At 35.8% G+C, this 23,062-nt stretch overlaps 1 protein-coding gene across 5 annotated transcripts in view; it reads right to left on the reverse strand.

Moving 5' to 3' along the window:
- Positions 1-23,062, reverse strand: part of AP3B1 (adaptor related protein complex 3 subunit beta 1) — a 273,106-nt gene that overhangs the window by 105,845 nt on the left and 144,199 nt on the right. For all 5 annotated transcript variants that reach the window (XR_010941991.1, XM_067731062.1, XM_067731061.1 and 2 more), the window contains one exon: positions 18,549-18,725. Coding sequence is in view for 4 of the 5 variants with exons in the window: in XM_067731062.1 (XP_067587163.1) it covers positions 18,549-18,725 (177 nt within the window). In the remaining variant the exon portion in view is untranslated. The remainder of the gene's footprint in view (positions 1-18,548; positions 18,726-23,062) is intronic.

The following is a 23,062-nucleotide window of genomic DNA, read 5'->3' on the forward strand; positions in this document are numbered from 1 at the left end:
GAATAATTTTCACTCAGATTATGTATTTATTCATATACTTTAATCAATTTCTTAGCTCTATCTCTAAAACCAAATCATTGGTATTTATTTGAAGAACATATTTTTATATGGTCTTATTATTTTTAAATTAAAGAAAATAAAATTGCCTACAATCTTCTTCAAAACTGAATTTTATGATCACCAAATATGAAAATGTTGACATTTGCAACTTACTCTTCTCTATAGAACATAATATTTTTAATGGAAAAAAAAGTCTTTACAGATCAAATGAATGATCTGGTAAGTACAGAGAAAACTGTGTTGAATACAAGGATATTCTCAATGCTTTCTTTTATGTTAAAATCTGTAAATATTTCAAGCCTAGATATTTAACTTTCCCCCCTCCATTCAATAAAACTATCTTTATGAGATAAAACTTTTAAATAATTCTCTTCTATACTGTAAACAAAAATTTCATCAAATTTAGATAATGCAAAACCAACTGCCTCCTCGATTTCACTTCATTCTAATAAAAATATAAACTTAACCACAAAAATAGGAGTTCCATCAGAAAAGTCTTCACCATAGTTGAGATACTGCAAATGATAGAACTTCTAAAATAAATTTTTAGCTCTTACCATTTAATTTGTTCAGTTCTTCCTTCGTTTTTATAGGGATACATTTCAATGTCTTTCTGTTTGCAAGATTTGTTTCTAAGAATTGTTATTTGCTACAATTTTCAGAAGCTGAAGGTTTTTGGTGCTCTACCTGATAAACACTTTAAAGATTTCGAAATGATTTTGAATCAAAGTCTAACCAATACACAAAAGTTTCACTTAATCTACTCCTCCACCTACCCGCCCCGGGCAAAAAAGCCAATATCGAACACAGGCTAATTTACAAAGCAGTTTTTCATAAAATCACATTTCTAAAATCCCACTGGTCACATGCAGCAAAAAGAATTGCGTATGAGAGTGTGTGGTGTCATGCCTAAGTATGCTTTTTCAATATTAGCTTCATCACAAGAATCCTGTAGTTCAGTTAAACTACACATATCAAATATCAGTAATTTTGACCATTACAGTTTTATTTCACTTGGTAGAATAAGCAGAGTGAGTATGCATGCACCACAACCAATTCCCAAAATATTTCTGTTCCACAGTTTTCTTAATTTAATAAGAACGTTGATTTTACCATGACAACATCCGTTCAGTGAAAGCCACATTGGGGCTTTTAAATTTACAACAGCATTTACGGCGATTTTGACAGAATAAACTTCCAAAAGCTTTACTTTGATTCCATTTACACTGACAGAAGAAATGTACAAAAGCTTTGAGTAAAAATGGTCAAACTATTATTGGAATTAATTGCTTTTCTATTTGAAAACCAGCATCATTCAGGTCCTTTTTCTGCTAATGGAGAAATACATTAACCATTATTGCTTCATTTCTCATATGTTCAAAAGAAAACTTAGAATAAAAAATTAAATTTTAAAAAACAGTTATTTGATCTATATGAGATCATGTTTCACAGAGACATGTAAATATATTTGGCACCTGTATACATTAAATTGTCATCTTGAGGCTTAGTCTTCCTAAAATACCTCCTAACTTTTTAAGTAGATGCTGATCCTGTTTGAGCAGATTTATATCACTATGATTTTCATGGTGGATGGTAAAAGTTGATGAACATTTTGTGCATGTTAAATCATGATACACAAAAATTCAGTTCTTCATTCTTCATTAAATGTACACTTCAAGTTTTAAGAATTTATTGCTGCTGGATTTATAACAAAATAAAACAATAACTGGCAAATAATAAATAGGTTTTGAGATTTACAGTACACAATAAATGACAAAACTACTGTAGTGAGAGTGCTCTGACCACTCTCTTTAATGGCCTATAGCAAGATTGTTCTGTCTCTACCTCCTGCACATATTTCATCCACAACCAACCTCTAACTTCCCATGTTTTCCTCTTACTCCATCCACTGACAGCTGGGAGCTTCATGCTTTGCACAGGCCATGACACAACTTGCCTGTTGTGTCATCAAGTTACCATCAGATAAAACACTTAAACACTTATGTCACCACCACTAGAAAAGCGAAGGACTTAGCCTTTCATACCTGCCTCGCCAGGGCACACTTCATTTTATCAGCACACATCCTATATGCTGCTCTAAAGGGAGAGGTTAGTCATGTTGCATCTCAAAAAGACTGGGAAAAGAAAGTCAAAGTCTTTCCAATTTAAATGTTTCACATTTTAAAATGAAATCTCTGTTCACTGCACTTGTATCTTACAGGTCACTAGACAAAACCATGGCAGAGGTTAGAAGTACAACATGGAGGGACTTCCCTGGTGGTGCAGTGGTTAAGAATCTGCCTGCCAATGCAGGGAACACGGGTTCGATCCTTGGTCCAGGAAGATCCCACATGCTGCGGAGCAACTAAGCCCGTGTGCCACAACTACTGAAGCCTTTGCGCCCTAGAGCCCGCACGCTGCAACTACTGAAGCCCACGCGCCTAGAGCCTGTGCTTCTCAACAAGAGAAGCCACTGCAATGAGAAGCCCGCGCACCGCAACGAAGAGTAGCCCCTGCTCGCCACAACTAGAGAAAGCCTGCGCGCAGCAACAAAGACCCAATGCAGCCGGAAAAAAACCAAAGAACAAAAAAAAAACCCAGGTGGGATGTTTAATAGTAAATTTAAATGGATTTTATTCATAAAATTATACAAGACAAGCAAAGAGAATAACAAAAGTACCATAAATAACAGAAATACTCAATAGCTTATATATAGCTATGTATTAAATTTTTGTCTTATTATTATTTTGCTGCTTAGATTTAAGGAATCATTTCTGGTACCAACTAATGGTCAATGCCATCCAGACACTATTTACATCAATTACTTTGGATTAACTCTAAGTCACTGTGACATAGGAAAAATGAATTTTGGGGAATGCCATATAATTATTGAGAAATCCATTATTTAAAAAAACCTTCTCAAAATATGGGCATCATATTTTTACCTAAATACTCTGACAAGTAATAAACTGGTAAATATTTGCTCAAACAATAGCCTTCTTTAAATATTATATAGGTCAGCACAAAATAATAAAAAAAGGTCTCTTAAATTATAGTCCTATCAAAAATATATATATATATAGTCCTAAAATCAGCTTAGATATATATCAGTTTAAGGAATATAAAAAAGTATACAGAATTCAGCATTTAAAATTAGTTCCACATAGTTGTAATTTTTAAACAGAAGGATACTGGCAAACGCATTTGGTAAAGGAAGGAGAACTACATAAAATTCTTAACATAGACCAGAGGCAAATCTAAGCAGTACTAGTGTTCTATCTAATCAATTTCATCACTTCATGACTAGGCAGGATTCTTTAAATTTTTTTAATTAAGAAAATTTTATTGAATGCAAGATTCTTTAAACTCTATAGTGCTTTACAATTTTCAAAAGTTTCACACAGATGATTTCAGATAATCTCATAACAACCCTTTCTCACCTCCCTCACCCCTATACTGCCCATCCACCCTTCCTTCTCCCCATTGGAAACCACCAGTTTGTATCTGTGAGGCTGCTTCTTTTTCGTTTTATTCACTAGTTTGTTGTATTTTTTAGATTCCACATATAAGTGATATCTTATAGTATTTGTCTTTCTCTGTCTGACTTATTCCACTTAGCATAGTGCCCTCCAAGTCCATCCACATTATTGCAAATGGCAAAATTTTTATTCTTTTTTATGGCTTTTTGTAAGATCTTACGGAAAAACCCAAATGAACTTTTTGGCCAACCCTATATTTTATATATATATATATATATATATATATATATCACATCTTGTTTATCCATTCATCTGTTGATTGTTCTTTAATTCTTCTAGGTCTTTGCTAAATGATTCTTGCACCTTCTCGACCTTTGCCTCCATTCTTTTTCCGAGGTCCTGGATCATCTTCACTATCATTATTCTGAATTCTTTTTCTGGAAGGTTGCCTATCTCCACTTCATTTAGTTGTTTTTCTGGGGTCTTATCTTGTTCCTTCATCTGGTACATAGCCCTCTGCCTTTTCATCTTGTCTATCTTTCTGTGAACGTGGTTTTTGCTCCACAGGCTGCAGGATTGTAGTTCTTCTTGTTTCTGCTGTCTGCCCTCTGGTGGATGAGGCTATCTCTCATCTGTTGATTAACAATTAGGTTGCTTCCACAGCCTGGCAATTGTAAATAATGTTGCTATGAACATTGGGATGCATGTATCTTTCTGAATATGGCAGTTCTATTTCTAGTTTTTTGAGAAACCTCCATACTGTTTTCCACAGTGGCTGCACCAATTTACACTCCCACCAACAGTGTACAAGGATTCCCTTTTCTCCACATCCTCACCAACATTTGTTATTTGTGTGTTTTTTGATGACAGCCATTCTAACAGGTGTGAAGTAATATCTCATTGTGGTTTTGATTTGCATTTCCCTAACGATTAGCAATGTTGAGTATCTTTTCATGTGCTTTCTGGCCATCTGCATTTCCTATTTGGAAAAATGGCTATTCAGTTCTGCCCATTTTCCAAACAAATTATTTGCTTTTATGATGTTGAGCCATATGAGCTGTTTATATATGTTGGATATTAACCCCTTATCGATCATATCATTTGCAAATATCTTCTCCCATTCAGCGGGTTGTCTTTTCATTTTGTTGGTGGTTTCCTTTGCTGTGCAAAAGCTTTTGAGTTTAATTAGGTCCAATTTGTTTATTTTTGCTTTTGTTTCCTTTGCTTTAGGAGATGGATCCAAACAAATATTGCTGTGATTTATGTCAAAGAGTGTTCTGTGTTTTCCTCTAGGAATTTTATAGTATCCGGTTTTACATTTAGGTCTTTAATCCATTAGAGTTTATTTTTGTAAATGGTGTTAGAGAAGGTTCTAATTGCATTGTTTTACACGTAGCTGTCTAGTTTTTCCAGAACCACTTATTGAAGAGACTGTCTTTTCTCCACTGTATATTCTTGCCTCTTCTCTCATAGATTAATTAACCATAAGTGTGTGGGTTTATTTCTGGGTTCTCTATTGTGTTCATTGATCTATGTGTCTGTTTTTGTGACAGAACCATACTGTTTTGATTACTGTAGCTTTGTAGTATTGTCTGAAGTCAAGGAGCATGATTCCTCCAGCTCTGTTCTTTCCCGAGATTGTTTTGGCTATTTGGGGTCTTTTGTGTTTTCATACAAATTCTGCAATTACTTGTTCTAGTTCCGTAAAAAATGCCATTGGTATTTTGATAAGGATTGCATTGAATCTGTAGATTGCCTTGGGTAGTATGGTCATTTTAACAATAGTAATTCTTTCAATCTAAGAACATGGTATATCTTTCAATTTGTTTGCGTCATCTTCAATTTCTTTCATCAGTGTCTTATAGTTTTCCAAGTATAGGTCTTTTTATCTCCATAGATAGGTTTATTCCCAGGTATTTTATCCTTTTTGATGTAATGGTAAATGGGGCTGTTTCCTTAATTTCTCTTTCTTGTAGTTTGTTGTTAATGTATAGAAAAGCAACAGGTTTTTAAAAATTTAACAGTATACACATTTTTGTCAACATGAGTGAGTTTTTCCTTTATATATTATATTTACTTGACAAGAAAATATATCCAAGAAAGGGTATAAATGTCACCGCATAGAGCCTGAGCCCTTTTTTTAAGTTATATTAAAGGGGCTGGGAGTGGGGGTAGATTTCTCCAAAGACCGAATCACAGGGCAAGAGAAAACTTCAGGAAGGATCCCCAAAACATCACTGTGATTTATAAAATTTCTCACTAAGAATCAAAAACTGAACCTGAAAAGTGATACAAAGAAAATATAAGTACTAAGGATACTCCATGAAGCACTTTCTTCTTGAAAAGCAGAAAAAAAAAAAGTAACTGTCTCAAAGAAAATGAGACAGTAATTAAAATAAATGAACTATAGCTACATACCTCAATATTTTAAAAACACATTAAGTAAAAATAGTTTAATTGTGAAAGTATACATAAAGTAGAATACTACTTATGTAAAATTTGAAAACACACAAAACAAAAAATACATTGTTTATGGATACATACTTATGTAACAACAATACAAAACATGTATGATTAAAACACACCAATAATATGACAGTGGTTACCAATGGGGAAGTAAGAAAGGTGTGAACAGGAACTTGAGATCTTAGCTCTACCTGTTATATCCCTTTAAAAAAAATTACGGCAAACACACTGACTTAATCTTAGTGGTACATATATAGGATACCTTGGAGATATTACGGGTCTGGTTAAAGGTCATCTCAATAAAGTGAGTGACACAAACATGTTGGTTTCCCAGTACATATAAAAGCTATGTTTATTATACTGTAGTCTCTTAAGTGTGCAACAGCAGTATGTCTAAAAAAACAATGTACAAATGCTGGAGAGGAAGAAAAAGGAACCCTCCTACACTGTTGGTGGGAATGTAAATTGGTGTAGCCACTATGGAGAACAGTATGGAGGTTCCTTAAAAAACTAAAAATAGAGTTACCATATGATCCAGCAATCCCACTCCTGGGCATATATCCAGAGAAAACCATAATTCGAAAAGATACATGCACCCAAGTGTTCACTGTAGCACTATTCACAATAGCCAAGACATGAAAGCAAACTGAGTGTCCATCAACAGATGAATGGATAAAGAAGATGTGGTGTATATATACAATGGAATATTACTCAGCCATAAAAAGAATGAAATAATGCCTTTTGCAGCAACATGGATGGACCTAGAGATTATCATACTAAGTGAAATAAACCGGACAGAGAAAGACAAATATCATATGATATCACTCACAGATGGAATCTAAAAAATAGTACAAATGAACTTATTTACAAAACAGAAACAGACTCACAGACTTAGAAAACAAACTTATGGTTACCAAAGGAGGAGGAAAGGGTGCGGAGTGGGGGGGATAAATTAGGAGATTGGGATTAGTAGATACAAACTACTATATATAAAATAGATAAACAACAAGGTCCTACTGTATATAGTACACAGAACTATATTCAATATCCTGTAATAACCTATAATGGAAAATAATCTGAAAATGAATATATATGTATATATAAATATCTGAATCACTTTGCTGTACATCAGAGACTAACTAGTGAATTTTTAAAAATTCACTAACATAAAAAAATAAAAAAAACAAAACGAATCCTTTATTGCTAAAAAATGCTATCATCTGAGCCTTCAGTGAATCTTAGTAGAATCAAAGACCACTGATCACAGATCAGAATATAGTAATAAAGAAGAAGTTTGAAAATATTGCAAGAATTACCAAAACGTGACAGAGAAACAGGAAGTGAGCAAATGCTGTTGGAAAAATGGTGCCAGCAGACTTGCTCGACACAAGGTAGCCGCAAACCTTCAATCTGTAAAAAACACAATACTTGTAAAGCACTATAAAGTGAGGTATGCCTCTTTATGTATTTATGCTATTTTATACTATTCTATAAGTTTGCAATATTTTATATTTAAAAATTAAAGCATAGGGCTTCCCTGGTGGTGCAGTGATTGAGAGTCCGCCTGCCGATGCAGGGGACACGGGTTCGTGCCCCGGTCCAGGAAGATCCCACATGCCGCGGAGTGGCTGGGCCCGTGAGCCATGGCCGCTGAGCCTGCGCGTCCGGAGCCTGTGCTCCGCAATGGGAGAGGCCACAACAGTGAGAGGCCCGCGTACCGCCAAAAAAATAAATAAATTAATTAATTAAATAAAATAAAAACATAGGCTAAGTAAAACATTAACTTATATTACTTATCACTACATTTAAAAGATGATACACTATTAGAGAAAGTTTAGAAACAGATGTACCCTTTACTCATTAATTTTTAATGACTATTAATCAGTTTAATCAAATCATAGCTTTCTGTCTCAGACCTCAGTAGACTATTTCAAGGAAGTCATGCTAAATTTTTATACCATGTCTTAAGAGCTGAAGAGTTTTAGCAACTTCAACCGGTTTCAATGTTGTTCAACTTTTCCCCCCATATAACAGTGAAATTACTCTACTTGTGAGAGTATTCTACCAGTGCTTTTACTCTTGATATTCATATCAAACAATTTTTTTCTTCATAAACAACAAAAGAGGAATTTCAGCACCCTTTTCTCAGGTTGATAAACCCCAATGGAGTGCTTTTTTAAAATGAGCATAGAGATTCTCAATAACTAGACTAGTTTTCTGACTGTAAATAATCATATTCTCTAAGAAAAATCTAGCAGTTGGTTAACAGTGTAAACTAGGTTTATGAAAAAGCAGGATTTGCTCTAATTCAGTTGACACAGCAGGGCCAGTTTGGGCACAATGTAAATTTTGTGTTTGCTTTGGCATGATTACATCAGTAAGAAAAATCAGGTAAAGGCAGAAAGCTGCACCCAGCTGAACTGGGCTGTGCAGGAATAAAGAAACATATCCACCTCAAACATCTATCTCAGATAAGCACACGTATTATGGGCTACATTTAGCCACATGTGCCAGTACAACTTTCCATCCATATTCAAATTAACCCTGCTTCCATGACATAACTCATAAAAAACACCCGTTTCCACAAGTCAGGTCTTTCTAAAAGTAAAAAGCTAGATTCATTGTAGTATTTATGTATTTCTTAACCATTTAACATGTGTAAGACTATTCTCGTTTTTACTGCTCTTTTTTTTTTTTTCTTTTTTGTGTCACCAATGAATTTTTTGAGTGTTGTGCCTCTGGTTTCACTTTTGCAATAATCCCTGTGGTTGCTATTGTGCGTTTCTGTAAAGCACAGTGATTTTTAGGAACATATATGTTGCATTATAAATAACTGACTGTATGATTATAACTTCCACTTTACAGATTAGAAATTAGATTAGGTAGGTTGTATTGCATAATCTGTCTAAAATCATGTAGCTAGTAAGTGGCAAAACATGATTTGAAGTCAGACAGTCTAACATTAGAGCCTGTACTCTGAATCACCACCTGCCTCCCAGTAATTGACATTAAATAGTTCTATGGCAGGCATCACATACAGTTAAACTGCTTTCTAAACTTCCATCTGAAAGAGCTCGAAGTCAGAAAATTAAAGAAGCTTACAGAAGAAGTTCATCTACAGAGTCTTAATCATAAGGCAACAGTTTTTAAAAAACTATATGAACAGCTTTATATCTCCATACTGAAAAAAATTAAAATATCCAAGAATATATAATGCTAAAGATAGACAAAATGTTGGATTTTTTGGGTACTGTATTTTTCAGTTCTACAACTTCCATTTTATTATTTTTTATAGTTTTTATTTCTCTGCTGAGAGTTATCTTTTCATCTATTGTGAATACATTTTCCTCTATGTCATCAACCATTTACAAAAGCTGCTTCAAAATTCTGCCTGCAAATTTCCACATCTGGGTCATCTAGAAGTTGGTTTCTGGTTTTTGTTTGCTTGTTTGTTTGTTTTTAAACTGATCACATTTTCCTGGTCTTCTTCATTATTGTGGTAAAAATAAACATAAAATTTACCACTGCAACCATTTTTAAGTGTGTAGTTCAGTGTTATGCAACCATTACCACCATTAATCTCCAGAAATTTTTGTATCTTCACAAATTGAAATTCTATACCTGTTAAACAATAATTCACTGTTCTAGTTCTTATATTGAGCAATTTTGGATTTATCTTGGACATTATGAATGTTACATTGTAGAGACCCTGGATGTTGCTATACTCTAGGTTGGGTTCAAAGCACAAACTTTGTCTGTTTCAGTGCTGTTCAAATTCCAGTTCAGTTCCTTTATTATTAACTGTGCTGTTCTGAATCCACCATGCATATGTGTGGTTCAGGTGTCAGCCAGAGATCTGAGCAAAAGTATTCACAGATTTTGAGGCTCCCCACACTGGCTCACTGCTTTCTAGAATTCTTCCTTAACTTTTCAATATCTTTGGTAGTAGTTTTCTTTTTTGGCCTCACCAAGCAGCTTGTGGGATCTTAGTTCCCCGACCAGGGATTGAACCCGGGCCCTCAGCAGTGAAAGAGCAGAGTCCTAACCACTGGACCGCCGGGGAATTCCCAGGAGTTTTCTTAAACTCTGTCCTCTACTTCCTCAGGCCAGAAGGACTCTGGGTTTCCTTCTGGGATTTCAGCTTCTGTGTACAGTGCCAACTGTAGCCTGAACTCAGGATAAGAGCCATAAAAGTGGGGAAATTCACTCTGTGCCACTCTCTTCTTTTAAGTGTCCGTTTCCCTTAAGAATCTTCCCACTTTTATTTACTCTTTTGAGACTTGAGGCAGTTATTTACTTTTTGTATTTTTCCCAAGTTTATAGTTGTCCAGTAGGAGTTTGCTCAACCATACCAACAGCAAACTGTTAACTAAGTTTCAAACTCTTCTTTACACCAGGTAAAAACATTTGCGATATTAAAGAAGCTTATTATTCAATTATTCCTTAGGTATACAAATGAATACAATGTGCCAAATCTTATAAAAAGCAATGTAGCCATCCCCTAAAACTAAATATTTCAATAAAAAATCTGAAAATGCTCACTGAGAGATCTAGGCCACAGGAAAAACAGATCTACAAATAAATGTTGGGATTTCATGGCAAACCACTCCCTGAACTCTGTGGCCTGGTCTTCCTAGTTCAGTGTTAAAGATGGTTAAAATAAACACATATAGAAAATATTTTTTTTTACATTTAGGTGAAAGCAATCATTTTACTCTCATCTCACATCCAACGGATTATGAATCATACAACTTAAAAACCCTGTCAAGCTGATGGTACATAAAAAAATCATCCTTTGACGTTAATTTCCATTTATGAATTCTCTCAAACTCCTTTTCTTGAGAAATGAGAAACTGGAGAACAGAACACAACTCTACAGGATACCTTACATTTGTTCATCTATTTTTATGTTTAATCATTTAAAAACAATGAGTTGTTTTTCTAAACATAACTATATTTTCACCAGCTGGTGGTCAAGTCTATGTGGTTATCCTGAAGTATCATTCTAAAATACACAATACAACACTTCAGAAGGTGAGTTCCAAAACTGAATTCAAGAAAAAAAAAAAATAGCTGAGTGCAATCTATGTTATCTTCAGATTCACTTAATAAAAAGATATGGAATACACTCTAAAATTTCTGAACACACAGTACTACATTCCATTATTGGTTATTTACAGCTACAAAGAAGAAAGCCAAGGAAAGAACCTTCATTTAGTTTTGTAAGACATATCTACTTCAGTCTTGATTACCATACTAATTTGTATTACTTTTCTTTTATGATAATCTATAAGCTCACTTAGAGTAGCCAAACCATTGTTATCATAGAGTCATAACAATCATAATATTCTAGGTGTTATGTTGACGTTCATAGTACTACATGAATTTAGTAAGAACAGTGAGTGTCAGGCTAAAACAGTGTTTTTATCAATAAACAAGCAACTCAACAGCAAACATAGGTTTCCTCTCTTTTACTCAGTTTTTTAAAAATAACTCACTGCATGAATTAATCTACATGGCACTTGGAAATGATTAACTGATTCCTTTCAAAAACCGACTTAAAATGTAAAGATAAAATCTAAATCATAAGAATGCATAAGTGACCTGGAAGATAAAATAGTGGAAATAACTACTGCAGAGCAGAATAAAGAAAAAAGAATGAAAATAACTGAAGACAGTCTCAGAAAATTCTGAGACAACATTAAACGCACCAACATTCGAATTATAGGAGTTCCAGAAGAAGAAGAGAAAAAGAAACGGACTGAGAAAATATTTGAACAGATTATAGTTGAAAACTTCCCTAATATGGGAAAGGAAATAGTTAATCAAGTCCAGGAAGCACACAGAGTCCCATACAGGACAAATCCAAGGAGAAACACGCCAAGACACATATTAATCAAACTGTCAAAATTAATTACAAGGAAAACATATTAAAAGCAGCATGGGAAAAACAACAAATAACACACAAGGGAATCCCCATAAGGTTAACAGTTGATCTTTAAGCAGAAACTCTGCAAGCCAGAAGGGACTGGCAGGACATATTTAAAGTGATGAAGGAGAAAAACCTACAACCCAGATTACTCTACCCAGCAAGGATCTCATTCAGATTTGATGGAGAAATTAAAACCTTTACAGAAAAGCAAAAGCTTAGAGAGTTCAGCACCGCCAAACCAGCTTTACCACAAATGCTAAAGGAACTTCTCTAGGCAGGAAACAAAAGGGGAGGGAATAGACCTACAAAAGCAAACCCAAAACAATTAAGAAAATGGTAATAGGAACATACATATTTATAATTACCTTAAATGTAAATGAATTAAATGCTCCAACCAAAAGACATAGACTGGCTTAATGGATACGGAAAGAAGACCCATACATATGCTATCTATAAGAGACCCACTTCAGACCTAGGGACACAAACACACTGAAAGTGAGGGGTTGGAAAAAGATACTCCATGCAAATGGAAATCAAAAGAAAGCTGGAGTAGCAATTCTCATATCAGACAAAATAGACTTTAAAATAAAGACTATTAGAAGAGACAAAGAAGGACACTACATAATGATCAAGGGATCGATCCAAGAAGAAGATATAAGAATTGTAAATATTTATGCACCCAACATAGGAGCACCTCAAAACATAAGGCAAATACTAACAGCCATAAAAGGGGAAATCGACAGTAACACATTCATAGTAGGGGACTTTAACTCCCTACTTTCACCAATGGACAGATCATCCAAAATGAAAATAAATAAGGAAACACAAGCTTTAAATGATACATTAAACGAGATGGACTTAATTAATATTTATAGGACATTCCATCCAAAAACAACAGAATACACATTCTTCTCAAGTGCTCATGGAACATTCTCCAGGATAGGTCATATCTTGGGTCACAAATCAAGCCTTGGTAAATTTAAGAAAATTGAAATTGTATCAAGTATCTTTTCCGACCACAACGCTATGAGACTAGATATCAATTACAGGAAAAGATCTGTAAAAAATACAAAACACATGGAGGCTAAACAATACATTACTTAATAACGAAGTGATCACTGAAGAAATCAAACAGGAAATCAAAAAATACCTAGAAACAAATGACAATGGAGACAGGACGACCCAAAACCTATGGGATGCAGCAAAAGCAGTTCAGCAATACAATCCTACTTTAAGAAACAGGAAACATCTCGAATAAACAACCTAACCTTGCACCTAATGCAATTAGAGAAAGAAGAACAAAAACCCCCCAAAGTTAGCAGAAGGAAAGAAATCATAAAGATCAGGAAAGAAAGAAATGAAAAAGAAATGAAGGAAATGACAGCAAAGATCAATAAACCTAAAAGCTGGTTCTTTGAGAAGATAAACAAAACTGATAAACCGTTAGCCAGACTCACCAAGAAAAAAAGGGAGAAGACTCAAATCAATAGAATTAGATCATGAGAGATTACTACAAGAAACTCTATGCCAATAAAATGCACAACCTGGAAGAAATGGACAAATTCTTAGAAATGCACAACCTACCAAGACTGAATCAGGAAGAAATGGAAAATATGAACAAACCAATCACAAGCACTGAAATTGAAACTGTGATTAAAAATCTTCCAACAGGGCTTCCTTGGTGGTGCAGTGGTTGAGAGTCCGCCTGCTGATGCAGGGGACACGGATTCGTGCCCCAGTCCGGGAGGATCCCACATGCCACGGAGTGGCTGGGCCTGTGAACCATGGCCGCTGAGCCTGCACTCTGGAGCCTGTGCTCAGCAACGGGAGAGGCCACAACAGTGAGAGGCCCACGTACCACAAAAAAAGAAAAAAAAAATCTTCCAACAAACAAAAGTCCAGGACCAGATGGCTTCACAGGCAAATTCTATCAAACATTTAGAGGAGAGCTAACACCTATCCTTCTCAAACTCTTCCAAAATATAGCAGAGGGAGGAACACTCCCAAACTCATTCTAAGAGGCCAATATCACCCTGATACCAAAATCAGACAAGAATGTCACAAAGAAAGAAAACTACAGGCCAATATCACTGATGAACATAGATGCAAAAATCCTCAACAAAATACTAGCCAACAGAATCCAACAGAACATTAAAAGGATCATACACCATGATCAAGTGGGGTTTATTCCAGGAATGCCAGGATTCTTCAATATATGCAAATCAATCAATGTGATGCACCATATTAACAAACTGAAGGAGGAAAAACCATATGGTCAACTCAATAGATGCAGAAAAAGCTTTCAACAAAATTCAACACCCATTTATGATAAAAACCCTGCAGAAGTAGGCATAGAGGGAACTTTCCTCAACATAATAAAGGCCATATATGACAAACCCACAGCCAACATCATCCTCAATGGTGAAAAACTGAAAGCATTTCCACTAAGATCAGGAACAAGACAAGGTTGCCCACTCTCACCACTCTTATTCAACATAGCTTTGGAAGTTTTAGCCACAGCAATCAGAGAAGAAAAGGAAATAAAAGGAATCCAAATCGGAAAAGAAAAAGTAAAGCTGTCACTGTTTGCAGATGACATAATACTATACATAGAGAATCCTAAAGATGCTACCAGAAAACTACTAGAGCTAATCAATGAATGTGGTAAGGTAGCAGGATACAAAATTAATGCACAGAAATCTCTGGCATTCCTATACACTAATGATGAAAAATCTGAAAGTGAAATCAAGAAAACACTCCCATTTACCACTGCAACAAAAAGAATAAAACATATAGGAATAAACCTACCTAAGGAGACAAAAGACCTGTATGCAGAAAATTATAAGACACTGATGAAAGAAATTAAAGATGATACAAATAGATGGAGAGATATACCATGTTCTTGGATTGGAAGAATCAGCATTGTGAAAATGACTCTACTACCCAAAGCAATCTACAGATCCAATGCAATCCCTATCAAACTACCACTGGCATTTTTCACAGAACTAGAACAAAAAATTTCACAATATGTATGAAAACACAAAAGACTCTGAATAGCCAAAGTAATCTTGAGAACGAAAAACAGAGCTGGAGGAATATGGCTCCTTGACTTCAGACTATACTACAAAGCTACAGTAATCAAGGCAGTATGGTACTGGCACAAAAACAGAAATATAGATCAATGGAACAGGATAAAAAGCCCAGAGATAAACCCACACACATATGGTCACCTTATCTTTGATAAAGGAGGCAGGAATGCTCAGTGGAGAAAGGACAGCCTCTTCAAGAAGTGGTGCTGGGAAAACTGGACAGATACATGTAAAAGTATGAGATTAGATCATTCCCTAACACCATACACAAAAATAAGCTCAAAATGGATTAAAGACCTAAATGTAAGGGCAGACACAATCAAACTCTTAGAGGAAAACATAGGCAGAACACTCTATGACATAAATCACAGCAAGATCCTTTTTGACCCACCTCCTAGAGAAATGGAAATAAAAACAAAAATAAACAAATGGGACCTAATGAAACTTCAAAGCTTTTGCACAGCAAAGGAAACCATAAACAAGACCAAAAGACAACCCTCAGAATGGGAGAAAATATTTGCAAATGAAGCAACTGACAAAGGATTAATCGCAAAAATTTACAAGCAGCTCATGCAGCTCAATAACAAAAAAACAAACAACCCAATCCAAAAATGGGCAGAAGACCTAAATAGACATTTCTCCAAAGAAGATATACAGACTGCCAACAAACACATGAAAGAATGCTCAACATCATCAATCATTAGAGAGATGCAAATCAAAACTACAATGAGATATCATCTCACACCAGTCAGAATGGCCATCATCAAAAAATCTAGAAACAATAAATGCTGGAGAGGGTGTGGAGAAAAGGGAACACTCTTGCACTGCTGGTGGGAATGTGCATTGGTACAGCCACTATGGAGAACGTATGGAGGTTCCTTAAAAGACTACAAATAGAACTACCATATGACCCAGCAATCCCACTACTGGGCATATACCCTGAGAAAACCATAATTCAAAAAGAGTCATGTACCAAAATGTTCATTGCAGCTCTATTTACAATAGCCAAGAGATGGAAACAACCTAAGTGTCCATCATCGGATGAATGGATAAAGAAGATGTGGCACATATATACAATGGACTATTACTCAGCCATAAAAAAGAAACGAAATTGAGCTATTTGTAATGAGGTGGATGGACCTAGAGTCTGTCATACAGAGTGAAGTAAGTCAGAAAGAGAAAGACAAATACCGTATGCTAACACATATATATATGGAATTTAAGAAAATAAAATGTCATGAAGAACCTAGGGGTAAGACAGGAATAAAGACACAGACCTACTAGAGAATGGACTTGAGGATATGCGGAGGGGGAAGTGTAAGCTGTGACAAAGTGCGAGAGTGGCATGGACGTATATACACTACCAAACGTATAATAGATAGCTAGTGGGAAGCAGCTGCATAGCACAGGGAGATCAGCTCGGTGCTTTGTGACCACCTAGAGGGGTGGGATAGGGAGGGTGGGAGGGAGGGAGACGCAAGAGGGAAGAGATATGGGAACATATATATATGTATAACTGATTCACTTTGTTATAAAGCAGAAACTAACAGACTATTAAAGCAATTATACTCCAATTAAGATGTAAAAAAAAAAGATGTAAAAAAAATGAAAAAATAAAAGAGACTTCGGAAAGTAAAAAAAAAAATCTAAATCATAGAAATATGCTCAAAATATTTGCAATTATTTGCTCACAAGTTTGGTACACCAATCAGCAAAAGCTATAATAATACAACTCACATCACAATTAGGGATGAAGACAATCCGAAAGTATATGAATGAATATATGAATTTGAGGAGTCAACCTGAGAATTGTGAATGGCCAATATCAGGTTACTGAAGAAAGAATGTGATCTATGGGTAGGGAAAGAAGGCAGAATGAGAGGGAGACACATACAAAGAGATACACAGCAGATACAAGAAAGGAGACACAAACACTGATGGAAGAGGGAGAGAATGACAAAGACATTAGACTGCGGTAGATGGGGTGCGTGCGTGTGTGAAGGCTATCAAAGAGATATCCAGGTAGAGAGAGTTTTAGAGAAGGAGGGGGACAAGAACAGAGACAGAGAGTGGGAAATAGAAGGGGGGAAATCACAGAAGCTAAGTAAGAGTCCCAGTCAGAAAAATTAAGGAGAAACAGAGACAGGACACAGAGCATAAAGCCTACTAAGTGTCCTAGCTGTAAATGAGCAAGAATCCTTTTCCAGTCTCACTGACCAGATTAAGCCCTCCACCTGTAGAGAAGAACTATTCAGACAAAGGAAGAAGAATGAGAAAGACCCTATTTTATATTGGGTTGGCCAAAAAGTTTGTTCAGGTTTTTCTGCAACATCTTATGGAAAAACCCAAATGAACTTTTTGGCCAACCCCAATATATAGTGGTGATTCTATGTATTTTATACATAGAGGCTATTCCTCTTACCAACAGTTCCTCAGAGTCAACTGATTTAAAAAATGAATATTCTAAACAGAAAATCTGGTCAATTACACCACTTTTTTTTTTTTTTTTAACTCTGGTTTCTTAATGCCTGCTTCTTCCCCCAAAGTGCACACACCCTGCAGGTGGGTGGGAGAGACAGGCCGCAGCTCCCACTTTGGCTGGGCTGGGCACTGCTGGGAACAGCACAGGCCATGTCTGTACAAGCTCAACATATTCTCCCAGCTGGAAGGGCCCTTGCTAGTCAGCGCTTCCCGAAACTGCACTCCTTTGTCAATGGGTCTCAAATGTTGGGGGGGGGGGCACCAGAACCACCAGGTGGGGCTTAGCAAAGCGTAGACTTCGGTTTCCCTCTAGGTCAGAGGCAAGGCCCAGAGGCTACCTTATTAACCAGCACCCCGAGAGCTCCTGCTCCACGTAGTCATTGGGCCACATGTGCAGGACGGCTGTGATGGTTAAAGCCATTCCTTAGTCACACACCACACCCCTCTGGAGAGGCACAGAGCCCACCAGTGCCGAACTCACTTGATCTTATCTCAACATTTCCCGAATCTGACTATAACGCTGTTTTAAAAAATGAGAATAACTAAAAAATACTGAACGGCTTTCCCTTCACATGGGGGACAAAGTCCATAGCACTTGCCACTCCAAGTCTTGCCCTTGCCTACCTTTCCAAACTCAGCTTTAAGTTTCCTGAAAGCAACAAGCTGTTTCATGACTCTGACCCCCTGCTCTCCTCTTTCCTTATTCTGTATGGTAAACTACTCCTTACAAGCCCTTAGTCAAGAGTCTTATCCTTTATGAAATTTTGACCTCTCTCCTTCTATTTCAGACTTTCAATAACTTTCTCCTCTGGAGTTCCACTGTATCACAATACTTCTATTATAGCACTTACCACATACTATTTCATTTTTTTATGTTTTTCTCCTCTACTAGACCGGAATTTCATCTCTTTATACCACTACCATCTAAAGTCAAACCTTAAAAGAAATAGGCACCTGGTAATTGTTGAACGGACAGACTAATGTATCAGAGCAAAGAGGAAAGTAGATTTCACATAGGTAGACTAAGGATTAGTCTCTTACCTGTTTGGAGTTGGTTAAATACAGTTTTGCTCCAAGATTCAAAATCTGCAGCTTTACCAGATCATCTTCACCAGTGAAGCTTTTAGCCGTCTTCCTCAAAACATCAGGGGCAATTTTAGGAACTCGTTCACAGTTTTCTCCAATTAGCCAAAGAATACTTGCTCTAGCCACAGGAACCTAATATTAGAAGCAGATTATATACAAATGTTACAAATAATATAATCATACTCTCCTTAATATTAACATAGAAAAGGCTTTAAATATTATAAAGGTTTTATCATCTATTAATTTATTTAACATATATCCAGGAAGTCCTCCTGTATTTATGAATTTTCTTCAGTTACCAGAAATTCTGATTAAAACTGATTTCAGAGATAATGCTTAAGAAAAGATTCACAAAGGAAAAACCACTGGTCTAGAATCTTGATTCTAACAGTGATCCACCAACTCTTGGGCTAAGTCTGTCTGGCCATGCCCATTTATTTATCATTGTTGCTGCTTCTGTGCTATAATAGCAGAAGAGTAGTTGCAACAAAGACCGTAAGGCTGAAAATATTTACTTATCTAGCAATTTACAGAAAAAGTTCGCCGACCGCTGCTCTAGCGCATTCACAAACCTCGATGCCTATATAAAAATCATCTAGGGTTATGACTAAAACTGTAGGGTTTTGGTAACAGTTCTAAGACAGTAATTCTGTGATGGGGTCCAGGAATCCATGCTTCATGAAGCATTACAGATGATTCCGGAGACAGGTGGTCTGCAAACCACGTTTTGAGAATCTATGGACAATACAGAAAAAGGAATAGACCCATTAAAGACTATGATTCCAAATCAAAACCGTTATTGCCCTCTATGTATCTATATCTGCAGCACTGGAAATAAATAAAACTGACAAAATCATCAAGGCCTACTTATAAAATCATGAATGCTGGTCTATTATTTGGTCATCAACAATAGAAATGGGAATAAGATAAATTTGTCCAATACTGCATTTTTGGCATTATATATATTTTCAATTATCTACATTTCCATATAATTTGTTTCTTAAAAATAAATGCTCTGTTACAAATTGGAAACCTTCCACCAGCACCATTAAGACTAACATTTTATTTAGAGCATGCAAATTAGTTTTATTACTATTTGTTTATTTGTATCCTCCCCCTTTCAATATCCTTCAAAAGGAATTTGAAGGGGTATGTAAATTAGTTTCTGTGAACATTTTCACCTAGTATAGAAAATTTGCTTTTAATAATAAATGAAAAAGCCAATGGCTATCATTAAGAGGTAGCATCACAAGAAGAGATAAGACTCTTTATGAAGTCCTTTTCTAATGCCTCAAATAAAGTCCTAATGTTTTCATTATAGTTTCACAGCTGTACACAGTAAGACTGTTAAGGAAGAAAGTGAGAATGAGGACCTTTGCACAGCTAGAATTTTATCACAATATATACCACCTTGAATTCCTTCAAAACACCCATTTCAAGAAATAACATAAAATTATTAAGACACCGCTGAGTCTTTCACCAGAAGGCGAATGAGGTCATCAGAAAACTTTAAAGTATACATTTTCAAATAATGTGATAACAGTATCATCTTTAAATTAATATTAGAATAAGTTTAGTAAGAGAGAAGAAATCAGTATGCTTACATAATAAGTGTAAGTACTAACTATAAGTATTGAGTAAAATACAAAATGCTATTACAGATCTATTCACGTAGTATGATAAAACTGATATCCTTACTGTATACCGATTTCTGGAAAGAAAGAGGCTATTTCTAACGTTCCGAAGGTTACACTGCATTAAGACTTTACTCCCAATCTATTATTTTAAATTGGGCTAAAGAACAATAATTGAGTGGTACATTAAATTTTCCAGTACGAAGCAATTCAAGTTGCCTGCCATAATGAAAGGTATGTCTAAATAAGAATATATGGGCAACTTCAGATTTCAGTTATGCTAGATTTATTTTTCTTAAATATTTTATTATAAATTACCAGTATAAAAATTAGATTTCTATGACATATCACATCTGTTACCCCACTTTAAGTAATTTTCCTCTGGTTATACACTTATTTATTTACTTCTTTGCAATTAAAAAGACAACCCCATAAAGGTCTAAGAGATTATTTATATTCCTATTCATTAATATATCAAGATTAAAATAATAATATTTAAATACTCTAAACATTCATAGGTCATACATTTAAAATATAACTCTTTAAAAAATTAAAAATCAGTAAGTTCTAAAGCTCACAATGAAAATCTCTAGGTGAGGGGGGTGGGTGGGCGGGGCCAGGATCATATTCAGAGAGTCTAGTACTAAGTAATAAAATTTCTATTTTAAAAACATAGAAAATGGCAACTAAGGAGCCTGCCTGCCGCAACTAAGAAGCCCACGAGCCGCAACTAAGGAGCCCGCCTGCCGCAACTAAGACCTGACACAACCAACACACACACACACACACACACACACAAAGAAAACTTCTTCACAACAGGAAATAATATCACTATAAATATACTAATACCAATCTTTCCATGATGACATTAGAAAGCTTAGAAAACTGACAAACCCAATGTTTTTGTGCATTTGGCTGGAATCAGAATAAGATTTTCAAATTTCAGCCCTGCCTTTCTCTCCCAATTAAGTTATAAGACTCTTATTTGTACACCACTGATACTATGAATCCGTGGCCACTATTTTCAAGGATTTGAAGCAACTGAAAAAAGAGCAATAAGAAAATTAGTCACTTTTTGTCCTTCACGGTCTTTTCAAACAGAACAAATAGGAACACGGAACGAAGGCCAAACTAATAACACACATGTATGCATATAATACTTTCATTATGAACCTTTTTTTTCAATATTTTTGAAGACAAACTGGATTGTAAATGACTTTGCCTGATTCTTTATTCTAAATGCCCTGAGCAAGTGGTTAAGTGCACTTTTTAAACCTTCTACCAGAAGGCAGTTTCCACTGCCATTTTAACCCATTAACTTGCCTGCAAAAACAAATAATGTTTGCTAGCTGACCACAACAGTTATAGAAAGACATCTAGAAAGATTTTACAGATCACTCTGTAAGCAGTTCAATTTAAAAGCTATTGTGTTACAATACCAGCTCACTGCACAATGCAACAGTGTAAAGTAAATCCTGCAAAAACATCGATTTTATTTATTTAAATTTGTCAAAGGCAAAATCAGTAGACATCTAAACAAACTGCATGCAAACAGCACATCAGACCCAATATTCTGCATGTGGAGTCAATATGCATGAAAACCTGAGTGTGGATTAAGTGGGGATGGCAGGGCAAGTGTAGTTAACTTGTGAAATGGCAGGCGCTCATGAGGTAGCTGGGCACAGAGGACATAAGGCTAAGGCGCTACTTCAGTATCGCTCAGTAATCTACCAAATAACATCTTTCAACTCTTCTTTTATAATGTGAAACCCTCACCTGTCCCATTAAAGATTATGTGAAATCCTCTTAGAACAATCCTCAGGTAGTGTGCATTTTATTCTGGAAGAACTTTGCTCCCAAAGTAGTATTTACTACAAATGAAGGATACTCCAAAGGATAAAATATTCACAATCAGGACAGTTGAGTGCCTTATCAACATAAATTATTCAATATAAATGAATTTTAAATACAGAATTAATTTAAATTTTAGTTTTCAGATTTTCAACTATGCCACTTACATAACAAATGGAATCAAAGTCTTGAATACAATAAAATCTGTGTTCTCTTTTTTAAAAAATTACATAGCTAACATCTAATGAGTTCCCACCATGTTTTACAGGCATTGTTTTTAAGTACCTTACCTGTTTTCTCAGTCAGTTATCACAAAATCCCTATGAAGTAGACTCTACCATTATCCCCACTTGATATATGAGGAAACTGGGGCACAAACGAAATAAGAAACTTGCCCAACATCTCACAGCTTGTCAGTGATGCAACTAGGACTGGAACTCCAAGTCTAGATCCAGAGTTCGCCATGGGCACTGGGCAGAGACAATGAGTGCGCTATATTCTAGGAAGAATACTGGTCAGCAAGGCAAGAAGACTGGTTCTGGCTCCTAACTGATCACATATATCATGGAGACAAACGATTTCACATCAATGAGCTTCATTTACTCATTAATCAAATGAAAGTTTATTCCTTTGCACCTATTCCTTTGCCACACTGTGCAACGGCTCCCTTAAGGCCTCCTGCAGCTTCCCCAGAGCGAGCCTTTTTTTTCAGGGCAGATCTAGGCCATCTTCTTGACTATTCCCACACTTATGAACATGGGGCATTTTCCCACTTCCTTTTACCTCTGGTTTTATGGATAAGTAAGGTGGTCACGGTGCGAAGAGGTCTAGCTGTCACCTCGGTTCCTCCTCCTCTCAGAGGGTACATGAGCCCAGGATTTCGTCCTGATAAAGTGGCTTAGGTACTGAGGGAAAACATGCTCAATAGTGTCCTCTTGTCCTCTGACACTGGTCAGATTGGCTCTTTCTAAAATCCAGGGGGTC

Source organism: Pseudorca crassidens, chromosome 3 (assembly GCF_039906515.1).
Source record: "Pseudorca crassidens isolate mPseCra1 chromosome 3, mPseCra1.hap1, whole genome shotgun sequence".
NCBI lineage: Eukaryota > Metazoa > Chordata > Mammalia > Artiodactyla > Delphinidae > Pseudorca > Pseudorca crassidens.